General features: G+C 40.5%; 1 protein-coding gene across 7 annotated transcripts in view; it reads right to left on the reverse strand.

The window, feature by feature from the left end:
- Positions 1-1,220: 1,220 nt before the first annotated feature.
- The window catches only part of CCNY (cyclin Y), a 274,562-nt gene continuing 250,176 nt past the window's right edge, over positions 1,221-25,606 (reverse strand). For all 7 annotated transcript variants that reach the window (XM_024574760.4, XM_053922331.2, XM_053922334.2 and 4 more), the window contains 2 exons: positions 5,190-5,352; positions 1,221-3,950 (listed from right to left, as the gene is read on the reverse strand). In XM_024574760.4, the coding sequence (XP_024430528.1) occupies positions 3,834-3,950; positions 5,190-5,352 (280 nt within the window). In that variant the 3' untranslated portion in view covers positions 1,221-3,833. The remainder of the gene's footprint in view (positions 3,951-5,189; positions 5,353-25,606) is intronic.

Consider the following 25,606-nt stretch of genomic DNA (forward strand, 5'->3'; position numbering starts at 1 on the left):
GTATGAGTTTATATATTTTGGAGATCAGGCCCTTGTCTGGCAAACCAAGATCTTAATGCAGATGTGTGCAGGGCTTTGCTTGCAATCCATGTAGCTTAAAATATAAATTCCAAGTCGGTTAAGTATCCTTTTGCCATTTCAACTGAAGGACATGTTTTCCATTCTTCCTCTTTTTCAATAAGGGTAGGGGGCTGTTTGGTTGGCTTTTCAGATGATCACATTTCTAAGATCTACCAACATGAGTCCTGAGACACTCCAATGAAGTCAAGGTGATGAAAGATGAAATCAGCCAGGGGTGTCAAACTCATTTTCACGGGGGGCCCCATCAGCCTTGCAGTTGCCTTCAAAGGGCCAAATGTAATTTTAGAACTGTATAAATATAACTAGTCCTTAACTGTTAAGGAGTTGAAATTACATTCAGCCCTTTGAAGGCAACCACGAGGCTGATGGGGCCCCCCGTGAAAATGTGTTTGACACCCTTGCAATAAGCCATCACTATAGATGGGATGTGTTCAGAGAGGTCTCTATAATGCAACCATCTCAACTGCCAGAGGTCCCTAACATGTCTTAATACTTCTTTGAGCCACTCAAGGCTTACAGGACTAAGTTCACTCTGCATCCATAAAACCTGTTAAATTTTATATCAATATTCAAAAAATGCAGCAAGAAGGCAGGCACTATTTGTTCTATGTATTTGTTTATTTAACACATTAAATACCTACAATGAACCAGGAATGATACTTAAAAAGTACTGGGAAAGGATGGAAATCACTCACTCCCCAAATTCTGCTTTGCAGCTCAGCTGAGGATCAATATCCCCAAAACCAAGGGAAACCCCAAGATGGAGAGGGTCCTGCCAATGCCCCAAAAGAAGCTTGTGCGTCCAGCCCTTGAGGGAGCAGAGGAAAGTCCAGGCTCTGACCTCGTGCAGTGAAGCAGGGGAGCATGTCTCCATCTTGGTGATCTCTCCCAGCTTGCCCTCCAATTTGGTTTGAAATCCCTGACTTCTTTCCTTTTCCCCAGTTAAAAAGAAAAGTTAAATAGACAAAAAAAAACCCTGTCATTTGGATATACACCTATTCTCCAGTGACTTAAGTCAAATCTAAACATAAAGTCAACAAATTGTGTGGTTTTCTTCATCCTTCATTAGTGATGAAAACTGCATTCAAAAACTACACTAAGACAATGTATTCCTAAAGAGTAATCCAGTTTTAATTGTAGGGCATTGAATCATCTAGCAAACAAATTACAGTCACTATGATTTATCAATAGGTACTATACTTCTACTGTTGTTGGGTTTTGGTTTTGGTGTATTTTTTTTTTTTTGGCAAACTTAGAACAAACCAGAGAACAAAATGTTGTCTTCATCATCATGTAGAAAAATAAAAGAAACCTGAAGTATCTACCTATGTGTCAAGTGATTCATACTGCAAAAGTAAAATCTACACTTACTGCAAGAGTTTTAAAAAATCCTTAGTGCAAGAAACATAAGCAATTAATACGCATCAATACTTATTAATGAATATGGAAAATTTTCCTATACAGAGGTAGAGTCCAGTGCACAAGGCTAAAACAATATTCAATAGTCTGAACAAAGATTGAGCTGGGTTTTACGGGATTCACTTTAAATTTTAAGTTATCAGACTATATGTACATACAATATATAGACTATACAATTTTTAAAAGTAGTTTAATAAACTCCACAAAATAATAGCAGATGCATTGAAATATTTACATAATTCAATTTTCAAATCTCTCTCATTCAAATAAAAGGGATAAAAATAAGATTTCTGCTTTAAAGGCAGCAGAAACTCTTTCCTGAATGGATAGGTAAAATAAGATACGTTACATGACAGGAACTAATTTATGCTTAAGAGGTATTCATATTCAGCTAAGAAAATATGTCCCTTTTTAAAGCTCTATAGAATAGGGAATATAAAATGGTATTTTCTACAGCTTTAGAGCTCTAAAGTTCTAAATCCAACTCTTTCTTCAAGAGAGATGCTGATTTTGGTACCCATACAGTTTACAATGGAAAAATAATTAACTTTTCCTTTTCTACCTGCTTGCTTTTGAAAGTTAGGTCTGAAATAACTTAATATTACTGCCCTGATTGCGTTTACACACAACACAAATTTCATGGAACCCTGACTAGAACTTTCAGCTTGGTGTTCTTGGGATTTCAACTTTTTGAATCCCTTCCATTTCCAAAGGATATTCAAGACTAACAACAAAAGATTCCACAGTTTTCCAAGCTCACATAGGAGGAAGGTGAAACACAGAGTATCGGCTGCCATGTGCCTCAGAGACACTTGAAAAATGAAAGAAGTTAGAACCTCTGTCATTGTGACCCAAGAAAATATGCAAAAACCCAAAGCATTACATGCTTCATTGACTTGGATTCTTACACTTAATACCAAATTTACTCTTTGATATTTGATCATTAACCCTTTTATTTTACTTGATAGAAAAGATTCTTATCTAGCCCATAAGGAAATTAGGGATAGTTGGAAAACAATAAAGTACGGTCATGATGAACGAAGCATAAACCTTCACAGTTTGAATTTTGTGTAACTTCTCTAAGCACCCACAACAAATATGCAAGTTTTTTTATTCAATCGTTCTGTGAAAAATACCTCAGTAAATAGTATCATTTTGCCTTTCAATGATCTTCCCACTGAACTACCCCCACCCCATTTTTTATTTTTAGATTTTTAAAAACATTTTTACAAATAGTCTAACTTTGATTTAAAGTAAACATATAAAAATTGGTAAGAATATTGCTTGCAACAATGGATGTGGAAGTACAGGAATGAACTGGGCAGGAAGTACAAGGAAGTGACTCCTACCCAGTAACTTCAGGCAAACACTTAGCAACTCTGGAAAAAAATCTCAACCGAGGACACATTCTACTACACATTGTTTCCTTGGCCCACGAGGTCTGACTGATTTGTAACTCTGACATCAGGTCAGAAAAAAAAAAAAACTGCATGAAAATCAGAAGGCACAAGCACCCATGTTATCTAGAATTTTTTTTTGGGGGGGTGGGTAGGGTAAGGAATAAAGAGGGAAAGGGATACTTTTGGTTCAGCACTATAGTCAAGTTAATTTTTCCATAGTTGAAGAAAAAATGTATAAAGTTGTAGAGAAGTCTAAAAAGTGTGTCCCACTTGTGAGGAAGAAAGCTCAGGAGACAGCTCGCAGGAAGGGTGTGGAAGAAACAAACAGTACTATTTATTTGGACATCTGTGCCGTGGTACAAACTATATTCTCTGTTGTGTGGGGCCAAAACCAAAACAGAATAAAAACCAACAAAAAAAACCCCCAAATCCCCAAAAAGCAGCTAGAAGGAATGGAAGAAGTCTTAAAAGAACACACTGATCCAGACAGAGGTGATAAAGGCGGTACTCTTGTCTTTAATGCACATCTAACTGTGTTACCTACTGTTGTGTTTTCCCTTGTATTCACCTACTGACCAGATGGGGGACTTAAGAAATGGCATGTAATTTAACCATTTTTCCTGCCTCTACACAACTTCCCTTCCCCTTTTACTTCCTCCTCCAGGATTAGAGTCTTCTTTCCTCCACAAAGGAAGTGCTGTTAATGACGACAGGGTAAGGTGTGAAACAGGATTTCCAGAATACTGATTTTGCTTTCCTCAAAGCCTTGCTGTGTGTGGGCCACAAAGCACAAAGGCAGTAATCAAGGCAGCCTGATGGAACTATGAATTTAAAAAGGAAAGAAACAAAAAACAAGACCATCCCAAGTCTGTCTTTTCTCAAACTAAAGGAGAAACTGAGGGATAGTACAGCTTCCAGTGGGGATGCCCACAGTTAGGAGATGATGGCTGGGGACCACCTCGGCACAGTCAGATTGTCAGCACTGGCTGACCGCTTCCTCGCAGGTCTTCTTAGGTCCTTGTATTTGTCCTCGCAGAGGCGAGAGATGGCCTGAGGGGTAAAAGAGAGATAATTCAGGTCAGGGCTGGGCTCAGAAAGCTCCCTCCATCCACTTACTCACCAGACACCAAGTGTTGCTCTCAGCAGCATACTTCTAGGCACTGAGTACACTCATGCACTAAACCAGGAAGAGGCCCTGCCCCAACTGATTCACATGCCCCAGACTGTGCCAGTCCCAGGGCGGATATAGAGAGGTGCAGATACAATCCCTGTTTCCAAAGTGCTTACAGTCTCTGAGAAAGCAATCTCAAAATGTGAAATAACTGCAAGACAGTGTAGCCTGTGGTCAGCCAGTTCCAAGATCAATGCTTAGGGGTGTGTGACCTGGGTATGTGCCCCCATTTAAGTCTTTAGCATCCTTGCCTAAATGAGGCAGTAACAGTGCCCTCCTCACAGGTTGGCTGTGACTAGACACATGTGCAGGGGGAGCCTGGGCAATGTGGGAGCAAAGGGGGCGATGGGGCAGGCAGCATGGACCTCTTGAGTCTCACCAATCTTGGTCCCATCTACCAAGATGGTACCAAAGCAGTACTATCTACTGCTTTGGTCAAAGGTTCTATGTAATGAGACCAACATGGTGCACAGAGAGGAAAATGCAGAGGGCCTCTGCACACCTGCTCTGCAGGAGGGGTGTCTCACCAGTGAGCCTTTGATTACCTCACCACTTTTCATCCAGTCAAAAAATAAGATGGGAAGAGCTAGGTGCAAATATGGAGCTGAGCTCTATACAAGTATGAGTCATACAATGTAACAGTGTCATACAAAAGACTTACAACATAACAGTGATGGCCTTAAACCCAGACCAACACCAAAAGGGCTGGCCCTAGCTCTTACTGGGCTGTAGGGAAACTTATTTGAAAAAATAAAAAGCTGGATCAATGCTTTATTAATTAGGAAGTTCTAATATCTTTTTCTTTATAAAAGTGCCTGCTGGGAGTCCTTTCTGTGGGCTTATTTTTTTAAAAAATAAAAACTTAAAAAAAATCCTTGATTTAAAAAACAGAATCACAGCACACTGAATAAAAACTAGTATTAAGAATATGTGCAAATATAAGGTTGTACAAATTGTAATCAACTAAATTAACTGATGAGCTCTAGATCCAGGACCTTTACCTTATTTTCTAACAACACACAGTGGGAGAAATCACCATTGTGATCACACCCTTCCATAGTACCCAGGGGACGTATCAGCAATAGTGCACCAAAAACCAACACGGTGAAATATGTTACCTCAAGCTTGTGAGCCCTCTCCCTGCTCAGAGGCTCCAAAGGAAAGCTCAAGTTATTTGCTTCTGCCAGAGAACGAAGATCAAAATAATACTTGGCATAAACACTGGAAGGAACATTGATGTTGAACTGGAGCAATTCAAGAAACTGTCGCTCTAGCTCATTCCTGCAAAGATAAAAATAGCACACATGTAGTTGCCATCCCAGAAAGTGTGGCCTGCCAAGGCAAGCTGCTGGATACCAGAGTTGCAGATTAACAACTGAACTGGTATAAAAAGCCAAATTCACTTGATTCACTGCCCAGAAGGATGAGGGCTGATTAATTGGGATGATCACCAGAAGTACTGCATGGTGATTTGTTTCACTAATAGAAACATAGCAGGCTCTGGCTGCAAATCTCAGCATGAACCATAGGCAGATGAAGCACAGGAAGATGAGGCAGATGAGCTGTCAAGTGGTATCTAGTGAGGGCTCAAAACCAAAGTCCAGAGGAAAGTCCTCTGCTAGACGTAGAGGATGCTTTCCCTCAATGCCCCTTCCCCCGCTACTGGGAGAAGAGAGTGGAAGAGCTACTGTAGGAGTTCCTTAGGCAAAGGAGGTAGGGAAAAAGTGAATCACAGCCCCAGCCTCTCCCAAAGAGAACTCACTAGCTCTGAAGAATGAAAGCCATAGTTCCCAAACCCAAGCACACACATAATCACTTGGAGGGCTACAGACAGACAGCTGGGCCTCCAGTCTCCAGGGTACAGCAGGTCTGGCGTGAGCCTGAGAATGTGCATTTCTAACAAGCTTCCACTAGATGCTGATACTGCTGGTCCTGACCACACTTTAGAGAACCACTCAGCTATAGAGTAGTCAGCCAAGGAGCCAACACATGTGTTAAGATCCATCTGGCCAACCCATTTATATTTTGATGAAAACTAATGATGGGTAATAATACATTTTAAAACTTCTCCTTTGAGAATGTCCTCATGTCAGTTATCTTTTAAATTAGGTCTATTTCTCAACAGTTACTACCTGGGGAATAAAAAGTCCTCAGTGATCACAATCAGTCCTCTATGATTGAGCACAGATCCTGGATGGGATACTCAGTCTCAGCGTTATTCCCCCTGGGGGCCCCAGAAGCATGCTGTGCTCCCACAGCACACTACACAGTGCTGTATTTCTGTCCTTCCTCACACTCCACTATAACTGTTGCCCCAGTTTCCCTTACTTATCTCCTCAGAGCCAGAAACCATAACATATGATTTCACATGCCTGGTCCCCAGCACAGTACTGACATAGAGTTGGTGCTCAATGACTACTGCTACTGAATGTAGCCATCAAACTCAGCCTGGGCAGGCTTTATAGGGATCATAGAAGTGAGAGTTGAACTGAGTTTGGCAAGGGTTGGGGTGATCTCCAGTACTGGGGGCCCACTCAAACCACCCCTAGGCCCTAGGCACAGGAAACACTGTCACCATCTCCTTTAAATGGAGCTGAAGACTGACAGACCCTTTCTCCAGTGCCAGGCCTCATTCTTCTTGACCTAACCTCTGCAGCTCTCCTGAAAAATGATCCTCCAGTTCTGGCCCCTGTATGCAGGACCTTGATTTTTTCAAGCCTCAAACTAATGTGGCACCGTCTTGCCGGCATGGTGTCCTCCAGTCCCACTCTGTTGTTGGTGAGCCACCCCAGTAAGCCATCAGAGACCAAGGAGGACTGAGCTCCAGTCTCACGTTACTGTGACAACAGGGGACAGGAGCACCGAGGAGGTGAGCAGAACAGCTGGGATGTTTCTTTTTCAAATAACTAAAAATGGAACTGACTTTTGGCCCAGCGATTCTACTGCTTGGATTATATCCTAAGAACCCTGAAACACCAATCCAGAAGAACCTATGCACTCCAATGTTCATAGCAGCACAATTTACAGTAGCCAAGTACCGGAAGCAGCCTAAGTGCCCATCAGAAATGAGTGGATCTAAAAACTATGGTACATTTACACAATGGAATTATACACAGCAGAAACAAAGAAGGAGCTCCTACCCTTTGTGACAGCATGGATGGATCTGTAAAGCATTATGCTAAATAAGTAAGACCAGGCGGTAAAAGACAAATACCATATGATCTCACCTACAAGTGGAGCCTAATCAACAAAACAAACAAGTGAGCAAAACAGAATCAGAGACATGGAAATAAAGAACAAATTGACAGTAACCAGAGGGGAGGGGGGAAGGGGATTATGGGGGAAAGAAGGGGAAGGGTCAAGTCAAGGAACATGTATAAGGGGCACATCAACAAAGACAATGGGGGTGTGGGGGTACTGAATGAGGAAGGTTGGGGGTGGGTAGGACAGGGGATAGTAATGGGGAGAAAATGGGGACAAGTGTAATTGAACAACAATAAAAAGGAAAAGAAAAGCTGGGATGTGAGCAAGAGTGGGTGCCTTCAGAGAGAAAAGCTATGGGGAAAATCAGAATTAAGAAATTTCGTCAGAGGGCTTCAGATAGAAAGAGCAAGAAGTCATACTCAGGTCTTTTAATTGGGGAAAAAGCAAACTTTTATTTTTTAATCCTCACTTGAGGACATACTCATTGATTTTAGAGATGAGAACGGAGGGAGAAAGAGAGAGAGAGAAACATCCATGTAAGAGAGAAACAACGACTGGTTGCATCTCACATGCACCCCCACCAGGGACCGAACCTGCAACCTAGGTATGTGCCCTCATGGGGAATTGAACCCATCACCTTTCAGTCTATGGGACAATGCTCCAACAGAGCCATACTGGCCAGGATGAAAAATAACATAACTTGCATGCTGTTTCTATACAGCCTAGTGAAAGGATTAACAAGCTCAAAACATATATACTGTGCTAAATTTTATACTTCCATGGAATTTAAATTACTTTGTTTTATTTGGGATGATTTTTACTTTACATGATGTTTACTGATGCCTTATTAAATGAGATTTAATAAGAGATCTGTGAAATACTGGAACCCAGGTAAGACTTTAATAAAAAAAAAAATGTCAAAGATCCAAGAGAGTGGTGGAATAGGTAATAGGTTAAAATCACCTCCTCCCAGGACAAAATTGGAATTACAACTAAAATATAGAACAGTCATCCTGAATAACCAACTGAAGACTGGTTGAACAGGAGTCTTATAACCAAGAATTTACAGAAGAAGGCACATGGAAACTGGTAGGAAGGATGGAGACACTGAAGGAGCTGGCCCCGCATCCACGTGTGGCAGCTGAGAATCCAGAGGGATGTCTCAGCTTCAAAGGTCCCCCCTCAGGGGCAAAGAGTCTCAATCCATGCTGGGCTCCCTAGCACTGAGCACCAAGCAGTACTGGGAAGAGGTGCCCACATAACATCTGGCTGGGAGAATCAGTGGGAATTCTGTCTGTCTTTCAGGGAGATAGGAGTCTGCTAGAAGACCAAGTGTACTCTTAAAGGGCCAGTGCATAAAACGTCATTCAAAGCCACTCACAGTGGACTCCACCAAGGGATGGCAGTGGCTCAAAGTGAATGGGACTCATCCAGGGAGAGAATGGATTGTGTGGCTTTGAGGAGAGGGCTGAAGGGACAGCCACCCAGGTCCCTGTGCTTAGTCACTCTCCCACGCAGTCCACAGACACTATCTTTCCAGGGTCAAGCATTCCCCTCCATATAGTACCAGCCTGGAGGGAGAAAATAGTCCCACCCTCCCAAATGCCTGTGGCCCTGCCCTGCCAAGCCTGAGACCTGTGGAGACTTTCTTAGAGGCTCGTGAAGTGGTCCTGCCTTGCTGACTTCACACCTTGCAAGGGCAATGTTTCCCACAAGCCCTGACTGATGCCAGCATTCCTGTGCAGAGCTCTTCCTCTATATGTCCAAATATTTATCTGTTTGAGCCTGATGAACTCTGCTGGCCTTATCTCGAGACTCCCTGAGATCCTGCCCCAACACAAGGGTTCCCAAGGCTGTAGGCGGGTGTTCGCTTGCCTTGGTGTACACTAGACTTTTGCTGGGTGGCCTCAGATCCAGCACTGGCGCAAAATTTTGAATCACTATCAACCTGGTGAACACAACTCACCCCTACCCGGTAACTCACTGAGATCCCATCTCATGTATCTAGTACTGCCAGAGGTTCTTTCAGTGACTAAGCCTAGTGGGTAGCTGAGAGGTGGAGGGGTGGATTTCGGAATGCTTTGGGCCTTTTGATGACTTACACTGAGACTCAGTGCTGGTAGAAGCAGGCCCTGGAACACAACTTGGCCCCAGCCAAGCACAGGCTGCCACAAACTGTAGATCACTTAGTAACTCCGAACAGGTAGCCCATGGATGGACTCAGGTTCCATCTAACACTGACCTGCACTGGAGTCCCTCCCAAGAGACCCCAGAAACAGTGCACCCAATGGTGGGCTTCAGACCACATCAGAGCACCACTCAATTAGCTCCACAAGTGGTACATTCAAAGGGAGATCTCTGCAGGCACCAGACCCTGCTGAGGCACGTTCCACTTCATGTGGTCAGCATGCCCACACAGAAGCTCGTACACTGTAATCAGGGTCGTTCCTCATAGTCAGCTAGCCTGAGGGTTGAACCCACCCATGAATGGGCCAGCAGCAATCAAGGCTCAACTATACCTGTACAGTGAACATAAACCACCACAAGGGATATTCTTGGACCACTCAGCTCAGGTGAACAGAGAACTGTGCCACTGAGGACCACAAGACACCTACTGCATAAGGCCACCTCACCAAGACTGGAAGACATAGGAGATCTACCTAACACATAAAAACAAACATAGGCAGGCTGCCAAAATGAGAGAAGAAGCCATGCCCCAAATGAAAGAATAAGAGAAAAACCCCAAACAGAATTAAAGGAAATGAAGGCAAGCAATCTACCAGATAGTTTTCAAAACAGTGGTTAAAAGGATACTCAAGCAAATTAGGGGAAGAAGAGATGAGTTCACTGAGAACTTCAACACAGATATAGTAAGCATAAAAAAAAGGCACAGAAACCATAAAAAAGAACCAGTTAGAAATAAAGAACACAGTATCTGAAATGAAGATTACACCAGAAGGCCAATTAAATGAAGCAGAGGAACAAACCAGCAACTTGGAAAAGAAGGCAGTAGAAAACACCCAATCAGAGCAGCAAAATGAAAAAAGAATTTTAAAAAATGAGGATAGTCTAAGGGTCCAATGGGACAACCTGAAGTGTAACAACATCCACATCATAAGGGTGCCAGAATAAGAGAGATCGCAAGGAATTAAGAACACAGTTGAAGAAATAATGACTGAAAAATTCCCTAACCTGGTGAAGAAAAAAAGCCATATAGGTCCAGGAAGTGCAAAGAGTCCAAAACAAGATAAACCCAAAGAGGCCCACAGCACAACACATATTAAAATGGCAAAGGTTAAAGGCAAAGTGAGAATCTCAAAACCTGCATGAGAAGAACAGTTAGTTTTCTACAAGGAAGCTCCCCTAAGACTGTCATCTGATTTCTCAACAGGAGCTTTGTAGGTCAGAAAGGATTGACATGAAATATTCAAAGAAATGAAAAGCAAGGACCTACAACCAAGACTACTCTACCCAACAAAGCTATCATTTAAAATTAAAGGAAAAATAAAGAGCTTCCCAGATGAGGAAGAGCAAAGGAGTTCATCGTCACCAAACCAATATTGCAAGAAATGTTAAAGGGACTTCTTTAAGAAAAGATCAGCTTCCAAAGATGGTGGTGAAGTAGGTGGGAGCTAAGCCCACTGGTTCATGCACCTAACTGGGCCACTTAGCTGAGAAAGTGAACAGATAACAGAATCTTGGCTTATATGAAATTTGGAAGCCAAGGTGTGCAGAGGACACTTGAAAACAGACAGTAAGGAAGTTATATAGATGGGCTGATAACATCCCTGGACGTGGTGCCAGAAATTGCAGCTGCCACAGGGGAAATATAGAAGGAGAGCTGGGTCAGTTATAGTAGTCTAGGAGCTGTCTTCCATCCTAGGGTGGGCAAATTGCAGGCAACTTGCCATGAAAGACCTGAACGTGAAAGTCGCTGAGGGGGAAAATATGCACAGGCATACACACAGCTGGCAGAGCACCCAAGCCCGGGCAGCAGTTGCTGGCAGGGGCAGTGCCAGAGAGTGGGGGCGGATCCTGGCAGCACCTGGAGCTGGGAGAAGAGGTGGGCCGCAATTGGCTGTGTCTGAGATAGACTCTAGACTTTCTAGAAAATTGAGGTGTGTAGAAAGCCAGGCAGAGGCTCAGAGCAGGAGCGGCGCCCAAAGAGACTTTTTTCAAAAGGGGAACTAAGGCACACTGGGTAGCGACCTTGCATGTTCAACAGCCTGGTCAACAAGGAGGGAGGAGTGTGGGTGTGATTTTCTCCCACTCAGTTCACCAAATGGGTTGATGAAAGGGATGCAAAGTGAGGTGGCTTATTGGAGCCTGCCTGGTACAGTGGAGAGTGCAGGCCACACAGTGTTCTGAGGGCTGAGCTGGACGCTGGGCACCTGTGATTGTTGCAGCCCAGATGGATCCCACTTCTTACCCAAACAACAGAAAGGAAAAACGGAGGCCACCCCGTCCCCACATGCAGGAGACAGGAAGATCTGCAAAACCTGGTGGACAGGCTTAACAATCGGCAGGTGGTTTTTTTCTCTCCACCCCCATCCCCCCAAAGTAAGACAGTAGTAAGACCTGGAGCTGAGACAAAACCAGAGACAGATCCAGAAAGAAGTCAGAAGGCGAACACCAACAGCTGAGACAAATTTCAACTTGCTCTTCATCAGAACTTGCAAGTTTTAAGAAAATGAATATCCACGTATTTTATATTTTTAAAAAGATTTTACTTATTTATTTTTAGAGAAAGGGGAAGGGAGGGAGAAAGAGAGGGAGAGATACATCAGTGCGTGGTTGTCTCTCACACACACCCTGCTGGGGACCTGGCCTGAAACCCACGCGTGTGCCCTGACTGGTAATTGAACCTGCAAACCTTTGGTTCACAGGCCTGTACTCAGTCCACTAAGCTACACCAGCCTGGGCAAGAATTTGCATGTTTTTTAAATTAATTAAAGAATTTGCATGTTTAAAAAAATTCTCTTCATTTATTTAGGTTTTTTTGTTTTGTTTATTTTGTTTTTCTCCCTTTCTTATGTCATTTTAATTTTTCTTCTTTCATTTCACTCGTATTCCAAAAAAACTCACTACTCTTGGTCTTCTACTTTTTATTAGTTTTAGTTAGGCTATTTATATATATATTAAAGATTTTATTTATGTTAAGAGACAGGAAGGGAGGGAGTAAGAGAGGGAGAATAAAGTCAATCTGTTCGCCCCCTACTGGGGACCTGTCCCACAACCAAGGCATGTGTCCTGACTGGGAATCAAACCAGTGACCCTTTAACTTGCAGGTGGTACTCAATCCACTGAGTCACACCAGTCAGGCTCAGATTATGTATTTTTTATCATGTTATTCTTATTCCAAATCCCACACAGCACACTTCCCTGGTCTTAATCCATTTCACCATCTTCCTGAGCTTTATTACTGTTTTGGTAAACTTCATTTTCTCTCACACTACACCAAGTTTCTGTCCCTTCCTCTAACTATTTCTCCTCCATCTAACCTTGCATAAGCGCTCTTCTTTCTTAAGTCAGCTCACTTTCTTTATCCCTTCTTATCAGAATCTTACTTCTTTTCCACCTTTTATCAACAGTGGCTAGCTGGACGAAATACCACAGTCATTGCTGTACCTCTCCAAAGGAACTCCTATTTGCTCACTATTTGTAGTTTAAATCCCGTAGAATACTACCTGCCGTCTTACTACATTTCGCCTTCCCTCAGTCCCTGATCAAATGAGTGAGGAATTTTATTTCATTTCTCCACATGCCACCCCCATGCTCTGAACCTAGGCTTTACTCCTAACTCTTAATAGCATGCTTCCCCAGACTCTCAAAATCATTTTTCTTTAGAGTAGACATCTCATATTCACTTTTCACTTTTTTACAATAGTCTTATTCCCATTCCACCTTTATTAAACTTCGTTTAGCTGTTGTTGATATCAACCCTGCTGTGGTTTTTCCGCAATTTTGCCCTCATTTGTCCAATACCTTTCCAATTTTATTTCAAACCTCACAGTACACTCTTCCCTTTTCTAACACCATTGTTTCCATCACCCTTTCATGTTTTATGTACATTGTAAATTTTACTCTTCTCCCTTTCTTTGCCTCGGTTCTATCCCTACTCTTATTAGTTCTCTTCCCTCTTACAACTCAATAACATTTTCTCCTCTCCTAGTCATCTCATATTTCCTTTGTCATATCTTATAATATTCATATCCCTCTTCACCTTTATTAATCTTGACTCAATTGTAGTTGAGATTACTGATGTGGTAGGGGAGTTCTTTTTGCTGATGTAGGTTTGGTTGTCTGGTAATACAGTTTTGTTAACCAATACCTGTACAACAGCATACAAGACAAGGTGGGAGTTGTGAATACCAATAAACCCACTGAAAAGGAGAACCCACCAACAAAGAAGCCACCAAAAAGTAAAGACTAAGAACAATTAAGAGAACCCACACAAATGAAGAAAGGGTAACCATAGAGAATTCAGACAAGGAGAGCAAAGACACCGTACTACTGAATACAACAGAACTACCACAGAAGTCCACCACACAAAGACAGCTGGCAAAGCAGATTATCCTGAGACGCAGAAACAAAAAGTTACTTTAAATGGGGAGACAAAGAAAGAACCTCCAATCAAAAGGAATGGAAGATTCCCTAGTAAAAAAGCTAAATGAAATGGAGGTAAGCAAACTATCAGACACAGAATTCAAAAAACATGGTAATAAGGAAGCTCAAGGAACTCAACGACAACTACGAGGAACTGAGTGGGAACTATAACAGCATGAAAAAGGAAATAGAAACTATAAACAAGAACCAAGAAGAAATGAAGAATAAAATATCTAAAAAAAAAAAAAAAAAAACAACAAACCCCTAGACGGGAGAGAGAAGTTGGTGGCAAGATAGGTGAGACCAGAGTCCACTTCCCCCTGTGAACTGGTGAAACACCTAGCTGATCTTCTGAGGAACAGAGAGAACAGCCAATGGTATTCCAACATATATGAAGATTGGAGACCAAAAATTGTATGGGACATTGAAACATCACACGGTGAGACAATACAACATGGAGCTGTCAAAAGACAAGAGATAGACCCAAACAGGGGTCACTATAACAACCGAGCCAGTGAGACAAATTTCACTTTGCTACTCCAGAGAACTTGCAAGGTGGGAGCAGTGAACACAACTACACCTGCTGGAGAAGGAAACCTACAAAAAAGGAACCACCAACAGATAACAACAGAAGAAGATGAAGAAGGGAGTGGAAGCCACACTAACCTCAATCCAGGACTGATCTAGAAATACAAGTAAATAGTGGAAAATTACTCAGAACAAACAACTGAACAAGAGTGAGAGAGAAGCCTCAAAACCTTGTACACACAGAAGAATCAGCTTCAACACGAACTGTAACACATCTGCCCAATAGAATACAAGACATGGTGGACAGAGTGACCCTCAATTAACCAGCTCAAGGGAAGGACCCATCAAAGAAAGACCCAACAACAATCAAAACCCAAACACATACAGAGAGCCAACATAAACGACAGCCCAACGCCAGCGAGTTCAGGAGATTAAGGAGATGGCACCACTGAATCCCATGGGCATTCTACCATAGAAGTTCTAACCATAAACCCAGGGAAATAGAACACATCAACTTAAGAGGCAGAGTTTCACAAATGATGGAAAGATAAAGGAAAAATCCCCAAATGTAAGGAAAGGAGGAAGCCTCAGAAAGAATGCTAGCTGAAAAAGAGGCAAGTCAACTATCAGATACTGAGTTCAAAGCAATGGTCATCAGGAAGCTCACTGAGCTCTCTGAGCTCAAAGAGAACTACCAGAAACTACAGGGAAACTACAATGAACTCACTGCAAACTATATCAACATGAAAAAGGAAACAAACTATCAACAAGAGCCAAGAGGAAAGTAAGAATACAATTTCTGAACTGAAGAACACAGTAGAAGGAATCAAAAGCAGACTTGATGAAGCAGGGGATCGGATCAGCAAGCTGAAGGACAAAGTAGAAAAAAACACTCAGAAAGAGAAAAAACGGGAAAAAAGGCTCAGAAAGAGTGAAGAGGGATTAAGAGAAATGCAGAACAACATGAAACGTAGTAATATCCATATAATAGGGATACCAGAAGGAGAAGAGCAAGGGATAGAAACCCTCTTTGAAAAAGTAATGATGGAAAATTTCCCTAATCTAATGAGAGAAAAAGCCACCCAAATCCAGAAAACACAGAGTCCCAATCAAGAGGAACCAAAAGAGGCCCACTGCAAGACACATCATAATTAAAATGGCAAAACTATAAGACAAACAGAGGATCTTAAAGGCAGCAAGAGAGAAAGAGGAAGTAACATGCAAGGGAGCCCCAATAAGGTTACCAGCTGACTACACAATGGAAATGCTCCAAGCCAGAAGAGAATGATCAAAAATATTCCAAGTAATGGGAACCAGAGGCCTGCAAACAAGGCTACTTTACCCAGCAAGGCTCTCCATCAAGATAGAAGACCAAATAAAGATTTTCCCAGAAAAAGAAGTCTACACAATACACCTCCACTATACCAGCTCTGCAAGAGATGCTAAAGGGACTGCTTTAAAGAAAGGAAGGAAAAGAGAAAGGGAGTGGAACACAGTTATGAAAAAGTGGCAATGAATAAGTACCTATAAATAATAACCATAAATGTAAATGGACTAAATGCTCCAATCAAAAGACATAGAATAGCTGAATGGATAAGAAATCATGACCCACACATATGCTGCCTCCAAGAGACCCACCTCAAGACAAAGACCTACACAGACTGAAAGTGAAAGGCTGGAAAAAAATTTTCCAAGCAAACGGACAGGAAAAAGAAAGCCAGGGTAGCTATACTCAAATCAAGGCAAAACAGACTACAAAACAAGGGCCATAAAGAGACACCCAGAAGGTCACTTCATAATACTCAAAGGAAGAATCCACTAAGAAGACATAAACATTGTAAATATATATGCACCCAACATAGGAGCAACCAAACACATAAAGGAAATCTTGGAGGACTTCAAGAAAGATACTGTCAGGAACACACTTATACTAGGGGACTTTTAACACCCCACTGTCAAAAATGGACAGATATTCCAAACAAAATATCAACAAAGATATTGTGTCACTGAACAATGCCCTAGATCAAATGGACTTAACTGGTATATATAGAGCCTTTCATCCCAAAGAAGCACAATACACATTCTTTTCAATCCACATGGAACATTTTTAAAGATAGACCACATGACAGCACATAAAACAAGCCTCAACAAATTCAAGAAAAATGAAATCATATCAATCATTTTGTTGGACCACAAGAGACTGAAACTAGAAACGAAACCCAAGGTAAAAAACCAAAAACACTCAAAATCATGGAGATTGAAGAACATACTATTAAACAATGAATGGGTCAAGAACAAGATTATGGAAGAAATCAAACACTTTCTGGAAACAAACGAAAACGAACTTACAACAACCCAAAACTTATGGGACACAGCTGAGGCAGTCCTGAGAGGGAAGTTCATAGCAATACAGGGCTACCTTAAAAAGATAGAAATATTTCAAACAAACAACCTAACCCTATGCCTACGAGAACTCGAGGAACAACAATAAAGACAGCCCAGAGCAAGTACAAGGAAGGATATAACCAAGATCAGAGCAGAATTAAATGACAAAGAGACTAAAAGCACAATTGTAAGGAACAATGAATCCAGGAACTGGTTCTGTGAAAAGATAAAGAAAATCGACAAGCCTTTAACCAGGCTCATAAAGAAAATAAGACAGAGGATCCAAATAAACACAATTAGAAATGAAAGAAGAGAGATTACAACTGATAGCATAGAAATACAAAGGATTGTAAGAAATTACTACAAAGAACTGTATGCCAAGAAATTTCAAAACCTAGATGAAATGGACATATAAGTAGAAAAATATAATCTTCCAAAACTGAATAAAGAAGCAGAAAGCCTGAACAGACCAATAACAGCAGACAAAACTGAAGCACTAATCAAGAAACTCCCAACACACAAAGCCCTTGGACCAGATGTTTCACAGGAGAATTCTACAAAGCATTTAAGAATGAGCTAACCCCTATCCTTCACAGTCTAATCCAAAAAATCCAAAGTGATGGAACACTCCCAAACTCTTTTTATGAAGCCAGCATCATCCTAATCCCAAAACCAGATAAAGATACAACAAAGGAAGAAAACTTCAGGCCAATAATGGTGATGAACATAGGCGCTAAAATTCTCAACAAAATATTGGCAAACCATATCCAGCAATACATCAAAAAGATTATACACCATGACCAAGTAGGGATGGTACATATTTGCAAATCAATAAAGATAATAGATCACATAAACAAAAGCAAACATCACATGATCATATCAAGAGATACTGAAAAAGCATTTGTTAAGATACAGCGCCCATTTATAATAAAAACATCAGCCAAGTGAGAATACAAGGAGCATTCCTCAACATAATGAAGGACATATATGAAAGACCTACAGCCAACATCATACTCAATGACCAAAAACTAAAAACTTTCCCACTATGATCAGGAACAAGACAAGGTTGTCCACTTTCACGAGTTCTTTTCGACATAGTATTAGAAGGCCTAGCCACAGCAATCAGACAAGAAAAGGAAATAAATGGTGCTGAAATTGGAAAGGAGGAAATGAAACTGTCATTGTTTGCAGATGACATGATAGTGTACATAGAAAATCCTATACAGTCTGCCAAAATACTGCTTGACCTAATAAATGAATTTGGCAAAACAGCCGGATACAAAGTCAATATCCAGAAATCAAAGGCATTCTTGTATACCAACAATGAAACATCAGAAACAGAAATCAAGAAAAAAAATTCCCATTTGATATAGCAACAAGAAAAATAAAATGCCTAGAAGTAAACCTAACCAAGGAGATAAAAGACCTGTACTCAGAAAACTACACAACAATGAAGAAAGAAACCAAGAAAGACACAAATGCAAACACATACCATGTTCATAGATCGGAAAATTAAACATCATCAAAATGGCCATACTACCCAAAGCGATTTATAGATTCAATGCAACCCCTATTAAAGTACCCATGACATATTTCACAGATATAGAACAAACACATCAAAAATTTATATGCAAAAATAAACGACCCAGAAGTGTTGGGAACCGCCCTGCCTGGTTTCAGAGGCTGTAACCCCTCATGGTTAAGGCTGAGTCAGACTTGGGACCATAAACCACTAAGGAGACAAAGCTTATCTCCCTGGCAGGTGTGCCACCTCTGCCCACTTCACCCTGCTTGGCCCTGAGCTTGGCCAGTTAGCCAATGATGGGTAAGAATCCTCAAGGGAGGATCAACCTAAGACAGGCATGGTCACCAGGAATAAACTTGCAGGGAAGGACTCGGGGGGCTGTGGAAAAAGGGGGTGATGGACCCTCGCCCCTCGGCTTTGAAATAGCCTGAGTCCTCATTCCGTCTGCAAGAAGTCTCCTAATCTCTTGGCTGCCTTACTTCCTTTGCCTGACTTAAGCCTGAAGCAATAACAGAGGGCGGTGCAGTCCTGTGCTGGGAGGGGCGGATTCCCTGGGGAATCAGGCCTAAGAAAAATACATACATTCCTGTGAAACCTACTTAATTTGTACCCTCAGTTTAAAAGATAAGGGTCCAGACCTGAGATGAGTCTGGCCCCTAAAGTTTTCTGGCCCTCTAACTAATTGACTGTAACTCAGAATAAGCCCTCAGAGTTCTCTGTAAATCATGTATTGTTTAACCCTTACTGCCTAACAATGATTGATGAGCTTTATCCGTATTCCTGTGCGAATGAACCTAATAAAAGCCCCTGGAGAGAGAGGCTCTGGGCCCTTCTCCTTTGAGAAAAGCGGCCACCTTTCCTCCCCAAGCAGATCATGTCTTGGTAGTCTTTTTCTTCATCTGTGGCGGACTGGGGGGCTGCGTTAAAGCCCCCCGACACAGAAGAGCTGCTGCAATTTTGAGAAAGAACAGCAAAGTAGGAGGGATCACAATACCTGATACCAATCTGTATTACAAGTCCACTGTAATCAAAACAGCCTGGTACTGGCATAAAAACAGAGAGATCGACCAATGGAACAGAACAGAGAACTGAGAAATAAACCCAAGTCTCTACGGTCAATTAAGTTCCGACAAAGGGGGCAGCAATAAAATGGAGTAAAATGGAGTAGAATAGCCACTTCAATAAATGGTGTTGGGAGAACTGGACAGCTACGTGCAAAAAAATGAAACTCGATCACCAAGTTACACCATACACAAAAATAAATTCAAGGTGGGTAAAAGACTTAAATATAAGTCATAACATCATTAAAGTTATAGAGGAGAATATAGGCAGAAAAATCTCAGACATTTCACGCAGCAGTATTTTCACTGATATGTTCCCCAGACGAAGGGACATGAAGAATAAACAAATGGGACCTCATCAAAATAAAAAGCTTCTTCACTGCTAAAGAGAACAGCATTAAAATGAAATGAGAACCAACCATATGGGAACATATATTTGCCAGTGATACCTAAGACAAGGGTTTAATCTCCAAAATCTATAAAAGAACTCACACGACTCCATTCTAAGAAGACAAGCAACCCATTTAAAAAATGGGAAACAGACTTAAACAGACACTTCTCCAAGGAAGACATACAGAGGGCCCAGAGACATATGAAAAGATGCTCAGTATCACTAGCTTTCAGAGAGATGCAAATTAAAACCACAAAGAGATACCACCTCACACTGTCGAGAATGGCCTTCATAAACAAAGCAACAAACAACAAGTGTGGGAAAGATTGTGGAGAAAAGGGAACCCTAGTACACTGTTGGTGGGATTGCAGACTGGTACAATCACTATGAAAAACAATATGGAATTTCCTCAGAAAAGTAAAAATATAAGCAGTGACCTTGTAATTCCGCTGCTAGGATTATATCCCAAGAACCCTGAAACACCAATCCAAAAGAACCTATGCACTCCAGTGTTCATAGCAGCACAATGTACAATAGCCAAATGCTGGAAGCAGTCTAGGTGCCCATCACTAAATGAATAGATCCAAAAACTATGGTACATTTACACAATGGAATTCTACACAGCAGAAAGAAAGAAGCAGCTCTTACCCTCTGCAACAGCATGGATGGAACTGGAAAGCATTATGCTAAGCTAATTAAGCCAGGCGGTAAAAGACAAGTACTATATGATCTCACCTTTAACAGGAACCTAGTCAACAAAACAAACAAAGAAGCAAAATATAGCCAAAGAGACTGAAATTGAGAAAAGGCCGACAGTGACCAGAAGGGAGAGGGGAGGGAATTTCAGGGGAAAAGGGTAAAGGGATTGTCGGAACACTTATAAATGACACATGGACAAAAATGGGGAGGGGGATGGAAATGGGAGGAAGGTGGGGAGGGATGGGGGTTAAGCTGGGGTGGGGGGAAAAAGCAGAGAACTGTACTTGAACAACAACAAAATTAGAGGAAAAAAATTAAAAATAGGGTATTTTTTTTAAGTTATTTATGTTTAAAAAATACCCTAGAAGGAATTACAATCAGGCTGGATGAAACAGAGTACCAAATTAGTGAGCTGGAAGAAGAGGTAGAAAGAAATATCCAGGTAGAGCAGCAGCATGAAAACAGACTAAAAAAGTATGAGGATAGCTAAAGGGAACTTCAGGACAACATGAAATGCAACAATATTTGAATCATAGGAATACCAGAAGGAGAAGAAAAGGAGCAAGGGATAAAATACCTGTTTGAAAAAATGATAGAAATTTGCCATAAAGCCAATCAAGATTAGGAAGAAAAGAGGGTTCCAAACAAGATGAACCCAAAGAGGCCCACTCCAAGACATATCATAATTAAAATGCCAAATTTTAAAGACAAAAGAGAATCTTAAAAGCAGCAAGGGAGAAAGGAAGTAACATACAAGGGAGCTCTGATAAGGCTACCTGCTGACTTCTCAACCTGCTGAAACACCACAGAACAGAAGAGGACGACAAGAAATATTCCAAGTAATGAAAAGCAAAGGACTGCAACCAAGACTGCTCTACCCAGCAAGGCTATCTCTTAAAATGGAAGGCCAAATACAGAGTTTCACAGACAAAAGAAGGCTGAACAAATACACCTCTACCAAATCAGCATTGCAAGACATGCTAAAGGGACTGCTTTAAGATGATGAAGAAAAAGAGTGAGAGAGAAAGGAACACAGGTACAAAGGGGGAATATAGCAATGAGTAAATACCTATAGATAATAACCTTAAATGTAAACAGATTAAATGCTCCAAATCAAAAGACATTGAGTAGCTGAATGGATAAAAAAACATGACCTGCACATATGCTGCCTACAAGAGACCCACCTCAGAACAAAAGACCTACAGGAAAGTAAAGGATTGGAAAGTAATATTCCTAGAAAATAGAGGGGAAAAAGCTGGGGTAGCAATACTTATATAAGACAAAACAGACTTCAAAACAAATGCCATAAGAGAGACACAGAAGGACACTTCATAATGTTCAAGGGAAGAATCCATCAGAAGACATAAACATTGTAAACATGTATGTGCCCAACACAGGAGCACGCAAATACGTAAGGAAAACCTTGGAACATTTCAAGAAAATGTAGACAGCAAGACACTTATACTAGGGGATTTTAACATGCCACTGTCAACAATGGATAGATCTTCCAAACAAAATATCAACAAGGATATTGCAACACTGAACGATGCCCTAGATCAACTAGGCTTAACTGGTATATATAGGACTTTTCATTCAAAAGCAGCAAAACACATATTCTTTTCAAATGCACATGGAACATTTCAAAAGACAGGCCACAGGAAAGGACATGAAACAAGCCTCGACAAATTCAAGAAAACCGAAATCATATCGAGCATTTTGTTGGACCACAAGATCTGGAAACTAGAAACCAACTTCAAGGAAGAAACTCAAAAACATTCAAATTCATGAAGACTGAATAGCAAGCTATTAAACAATGAATGAGTTAATCGTGAGATCAAGGAAGAAGTCAAAAAGTTTCTGGAAACAAATGAAAACGAACACAGAACAGACAAAAACCTATGGGACACAGGGAAGGCAGCCCTGAGAGGGTAATTCATAGTGATATAGGCCTACCTACAAAAGATAGAAACATTTCAAATAAACAACCCTATATATACACAAGAAGTGGAAGAACAAACAAAAGCCCACAGTGAGTAGAAGAAAGGAAGTAAACAAGATCAGGGCAAAATTAAATGAAATAGAGACTAAAAGAATAATTCAACGGATCAATAAATCCAGGAGCTGGTTCTTTGAAGAGATAAACAAAATCGACAATCCTTTAGCAAGCTCATCAAGAAAAAAAGGAGAGAGGACCCAAATAAATAAAATCAGAAATGAAAGAGGAGAAATTACAACTGATATCACAGAAATACAAAGGATTGTAAGAAATTACTATGCAGAGGGGAGGTGGGAGGGGTAATGGGGGGAAAAGGGGGATAGGGTTTTCAGGAACATTTATAAAGGACACATGGACAAAACCAAAGGGAGGTAAGATTGAGGGTGGGAGGTGGGGATGGCTGGGGTTGGGGGAGTGGTGGGGGGAAAATGGAGACAACCGTACTTGAACAACCGTAAAAAAATAATAAAATTTTAAAAAGTAAAAATTTTAAAAAAGGATAAAAAAAGAATTTTGCTTCAGCATAGTCTGACAATTTTTTTTAACTCTAGTCCATTACATATATTGTAATTACATATTCTTTTATATTTGTTTCACTCTTCATGCTATTTTTTACTGAGCCATAATTTATAAACAATGTACAGGATGGGGAAAATATAGGTTTACAGTTATTTGTATGGAAAATAATACAATGAAAAAAATAATATAATAATTTAAAAAAAAAGAAGAGAGGAATCAGAAATCCTGACTTAGTTATTAGCCAATTGACAGAACATCTTCCTTAACTTCTCAGTGCTCCATTTTCACCTGTAAAATGCAAATAATAATAGTTATGAGATATTGTTGTTAATCTCTTACTGTGCCTCATTAAACTGTATCACAGGCATGTATATATACAGTATAGGAAAAACATAGACTATATGGATTCAGTACTATCTCAGGTTTCAGGCATCCATGGGGGTCTGGGAATGCATACCCTGTAAATATTGAGGAACTACTGTAACTAATAAAAATAGAATAATTATAACAGCATAGTGTAATAAAAGTTATGTGAATGTGGTCTCTCTCTCTCTAATAACCTATTTGGTAACATTATGGCTAATAAGTGACTAATGGGCAGGGTACATCTGTAGCATGGGCATGCTAGACAAAGGGATGATTCATGTCCCAGGTGGGATGAAGCAGGAAGACTTGAGTTTTCATTACATTACTTAGAATGACACACAATTTAAAAATTGTTTATTTATGGAATTTCCATTTAATATTTTCAGACCTTGGTTGACCGCAGGTAACAGAAACTGTACAATGTAAAAACATGGATGAGTGGGTACCTCATGGGTAACTGTGAAAAATGAACTACCACGTAAAATTGTTACTTTGGGACTAGAAACTATATAGTAGAGAAAAGATGCCATTAATATCATGATGATGATAATTACTATGTTATTATTATTATTATAAATATTCTTGGCAAGTGTTTGGCTTTTCCTAACTTGGTAATTTAAACCTTCAATGAAGCCCTGGATGGACAGCTAAGTTGGTTACAGCATCATCCTAATACACCAAGGTTGTGGGTTCGATCTCTGGTCAGGGCACATATGAGAATCAATAAATGAATGCATCAATAAATGGAAAACAAATCAATGTTTCTCTGTTTCTCTCTCTCAGAAAACAAAGATATCAACCTTCAATGAATGGAACCTAAGTATTTGGAATTCCAAATTCCCTATTATTTTTACCCTCCCACTTTTTATTTAAGGAGGGACAATTTAAAAAAAAAAAAAAGACCATTTCAGGCATTTAGTTAAAGACAACTCCATGGAGAACCTAGGAATGAGTACATGTCACTTCTATTGTTCTCTCTAACTACTGTTTAATGTTCACTGGAATTAAGAAAGCTGGGGATACAATTCCACTTCTGAGTGCATATCCAAAAAAAGCCAAAACACTAATTCAAAAGAATATATGCACCCCTATGTTCACTGCAGTATTATTTACAATAGCCAAGATTTGGAAGCAACCCAGGTGTCCATCAGTAGACGAGTGGATAAAAAAGCTGTGGTACATACAGGTGAGCAAAAGTAGGTTCAAAGTTCTGATTACATGAAACACAGTTTATTCTTATATTATTTTCCATACAAACAACTGTAAATCTACTTTTGCCCCACCCTGTATACACAATGGAATATTACTCAGCAATAAAAAATGAAATATTACCATTTGTGACAGTAATGGATGGACTTAGAGGGTTCTATGCTAAGCAAAATAAGCCAGTCAGAGATTCCTTATGTGGAATCTAAAGAACAAAACAAACAAACGAAGTAGAAACATACTCATAGACACAAAGGGCAAGCACAGTGGTAGTTGCCAGAAGAGAGTGGTGTTGAAGAAGTGGATGAAAAAGGTGAAGGGATTAAGAAGTACAAACTGGTAGGTACAGAATAGTCACAGAGATGTAAATTACAGCACAGGAAATATAGTGAATAATATTGTAATAACTATATATGGTATCAGGAGGGTACTGAAAATATTGGGGGACCACTTTGTAAAGTATATGACTGTCTAACCATTATGCTGTGCACCTGAAACTTACACAAAGTAATACTGAAAAAAAGAATAAAGCTGGGGATAATGTCTCTACCTGTTAGTTTTATTGGAGCATTATTTAAACTCTCTGGGCCTCAGTTTCCCTATCTATAAAGTGTATATGATAAGTAAGTGCACTAGGGTTGTAAAGTGGATCAAATTGAGATACACATGAACTGGACAATGCACAACTCTTGACAAATAATTTATAAACATTTAAGCTTTTACATAAAATAAAAGGATGATCCAATTATCCTAAGTCTACAAGAACATTCAGTTTTACTGGCATTTTGGTGAATTAATTGTGGTGGGTTACGAATAACAGTCAGGAAATCCAAGATGGTGGCAGAGTAGATAGAAGCTACACTAACCTCCTCCCGGGACCAAACTTGAATCACAACTAAATTCATCCTTAATTATCAACAGAACACTAGATACAGAGATGCCTTGTAACCAAAGACTTACAGAAGAAATCACACTGCCACAAGACTGGTAGGAAGTGTGGAGGCTCAAGAGGGCTGGCTGGGCTCCCACAAGTGGCAGATGAAGTACCA

The sequence above is a fragment of the Desmodus rotundus genome, chromosome 4, assembly GCF_022682495.2.
Source record: "Desmodus rotundus isolate HL8 chromosome 4, HLdesRot8A.1, whole genome shotgun sequence".
NCBI lineage: Eukaryota > Metazoa > Chordata > Mammalia > Chiroptera > Phyllostomidae > Desmodus > Desmodus rotundus.